The sequence below is a fragment of the Colobus angolensis genome, unplaced genomic scaffold (genome assembly GCF_000951035.1).
Source record: "Colobus angolensis palliatus isolate OR3802 unplaced genomic scaffold, Cang.pa_1.0 Scaffold4, whole genome shotgun sequence".
Taxonomy (NCBI): Eukaryota; Metazoa; Chordata; class Mammalia; order Primates; family Cercopithecidae; genus Colobus; species Colobus angolensis.
In genome coordinates this window covers 14,815,260-14,817,678 of record NW_012117376.1, presented here as the reverse complement: position 1 = coordinate 14,817,678, position 2,419 = coordinate 14,815,260, and the positions used below count along the sequence as shown (strand labels likewise).

At 45.6% G+C, this 2,419-nt stretch overlaps 1 protein-coding gene across 3 annotated transcripts in view; it reads left to right on the top strand.

Moving 5' to 3' along the window:
• DHDDS (dehydrodolichyl diphosphate synthase) overlaps window positions 1-2,419 on the top strand; it is a 47,960-nt gene that overhangs the window by 5,444 nt on the left and 40,097 nt on the right. For all 3 annotated transcript variants that reach the window (XM_011955585.1, XM_011955586.1, XM_011955587.1), the window contains one exon: window positions 655-771. In XM_011955585.1, the coding sequence (XP_011810975.1) occupies window positions 655-771 (117 nt within the window). The remainder of the gene's footprint in view (window positions 1-654; window positions 772-2,419) is intronic.

The window sequence follows — 2,419 nt, the reverse complement described above, 5'->3', positions numbered from 1 at the left end:
CAGTCTCACTGTGTCGCCCAGGCTGGAGTGCAGTGGCGCGATCTCAGCTCACTGCAACCTCCGCCTCCTGGGTTCAAGCGATTCTCCTGCCTCAGCCTCCAGAGTAGAGTAGCTGAGACTATAGGCACATGCCACCATGCCTGGCTAATTTTTGTGTTTTTAGTAGAGACCAAGTTTCACCATATTGGCCAGGCTGGTCTCGAACGCCTGACCTCAAGTGATCCACCCACCTCAGCCTCCCAAAGTGCTGGGATTATAGGTGTAAGCCACCATGCCTGGCCAACTCCATCTCTTAAAAAATAAAGGAAAAGAAAAAAGGCTAGGTAGGTGTGATGGCGTATGCTGGTAGCCCTGGCTACTCAGTGGGAGGCAGAGGTGGGAGGATCACTTGAGCCCAGGAGGCCAAGGCTGCAGTCAGCTGTGATCACACCATTGCATTCCAGTCTGGGTGACTGAGTGAGATCCTGCCTCAAAATTAAGTAACTACGTAAGTAAACTTTAATGTCTTTTTACTGAGTTAAAAGCACAAAGTACCCAATTCCCTTTGTTGGGGTTTTCATCACATAGCCCAAACTTATCACCTTGGGGTGTAGTGTCTTCCTTTATCCCTGAAGAATATGAAACCTGTTCATGATTTGTCTTCCTATTCCACAGGCAGGCCCAATGCCGAAACACATTGCATTCATAATGGACGGGAACCGTCGCTATGCCAAGAAGTGCCAGGTGGAGCGGCAGGAAGGCCACTCACAGGGCTTCAACAAGCTAGCTGAGGTGGGTGTGTATGGCAGAGCCCAAAGTGAACAGTCTGTGGAGAGGTGGATTATAGCTAGAAAACCAGGCTCTGAGTTTGCTGTGGTTGGAGTGTTTTGTGTATCTGTCTCTGTGTTTTACTGTTTGCTTGCTAGCTATAGGTCTCATCTTGACATTGGCCAGATGTGGTTGCTTATGCCTGTAATCCCACACTTTGGGAGGCCGAGGCAGGAAGATTGCTTGAGCCCAGGGTTTCAGGACCAGCCCGGGCAACATAGTCGAACCCTGTCTCTACAAAAAAATTTAAAAATTAGCCAGACTTGGTGGTGCACATCTGTGCCTCCAGCTACTCAGGAGGCTGAGGTGGGAGGACTATCTGAGCCCAGGAAGCTTGAGGCTGCAGTGAACAGAGATTGTGCCACTGTACTCTAGCCTGGGTGACAGAGTGACACCATCTCAAGAAAAAAAAAATGACATTAACAAAGAAGTAATCATCCAGTGAATGACCATAAAATATTAGAAATAGAAACAAAATTGCCTCTTCTTATTTTAATAAATCAACAGTTTATATTCTATGCCTCATCCAATCCTTATTATATGCTCTACATGACTTAAAATTAATAAAATTGCATCTGTAGCTTCAGTAACCTTATTTTTTAACATTTTGGTTTTGTTTGTTTGAGACAGAGTCTCGCTCTGTTGCCCAGGCTGGAGTGCAGTGGCATGATCTCTGCTCACTGCAACCTCCACCTCCCAGGTTCAAGTGATTTTCTTCCTCAGCCTCCTGAGTAGTTGAGATTGAACACCTGTCACCACATCCAACTAATTCTTTTGTATTTTGAGTAGAGATGGGGTTTCATCATGTTGGCCAGGTTGTTCTCAAACTCCTGACCTCAAGTGATCCACCCCCATCAGCCTCCCAAAGTGCTGGGGTTATAGTCATGAGCCACTGTGCCCGGCCAACATTTGGGGAAGCATTTTTTAAGGTGTATATATAAGCTTTCTAACTGTATGTTTCAATGACTGTAGAATATTTTATCAAGAGGATCTGATACAATTTAACTGCTCCACTATTACTTGACATTACAATAAACATTATAAATAGTATTGTTTCACCCTGGGCAACATGGTGAGATCCTGTCTCTACAAAAAAAAAAAAATTAGCCAAGCACGGTGGTACATGCCTGTGGTCCCAGCTACTTACGGGACTGAGGTGGAAGGATCACTTGAACCCTGGAGGTTGAGGCTGCAGTGAGCTATGTTCATGTCACCACACTCCAGCCTGGTGACAGAGCAAGACCTTGTCTGAAAAAGAAAGTACTCTTTTTGGATAAATTCTTAGAAGTGACATTTCTGGACGAACATTGGGTGACCATTCATTCTGCTTTGGCAAGGCTGACAGGTTTCTCAGGACGCAGGTCTTTCAGTGCTAAAACTGGTGAAAGTCCCCGGCAAACCAGGACATCACTCTACACAGAGGTCATGAACATTTTGTGGTATAATGCATGTTATAAATTGGAAAACATTAAGTTTAACAAAAGAATGGAATATGACAGTCTTGGTGAAACTTTTAAGAAGAATGGAGGGCCGGGAGCGGTGGCTCACGCCTGTAATCCCAGCACTTTGGGAGGCCGAGGCACGCAGATCATGAGGTCAGAAGATCAAGACC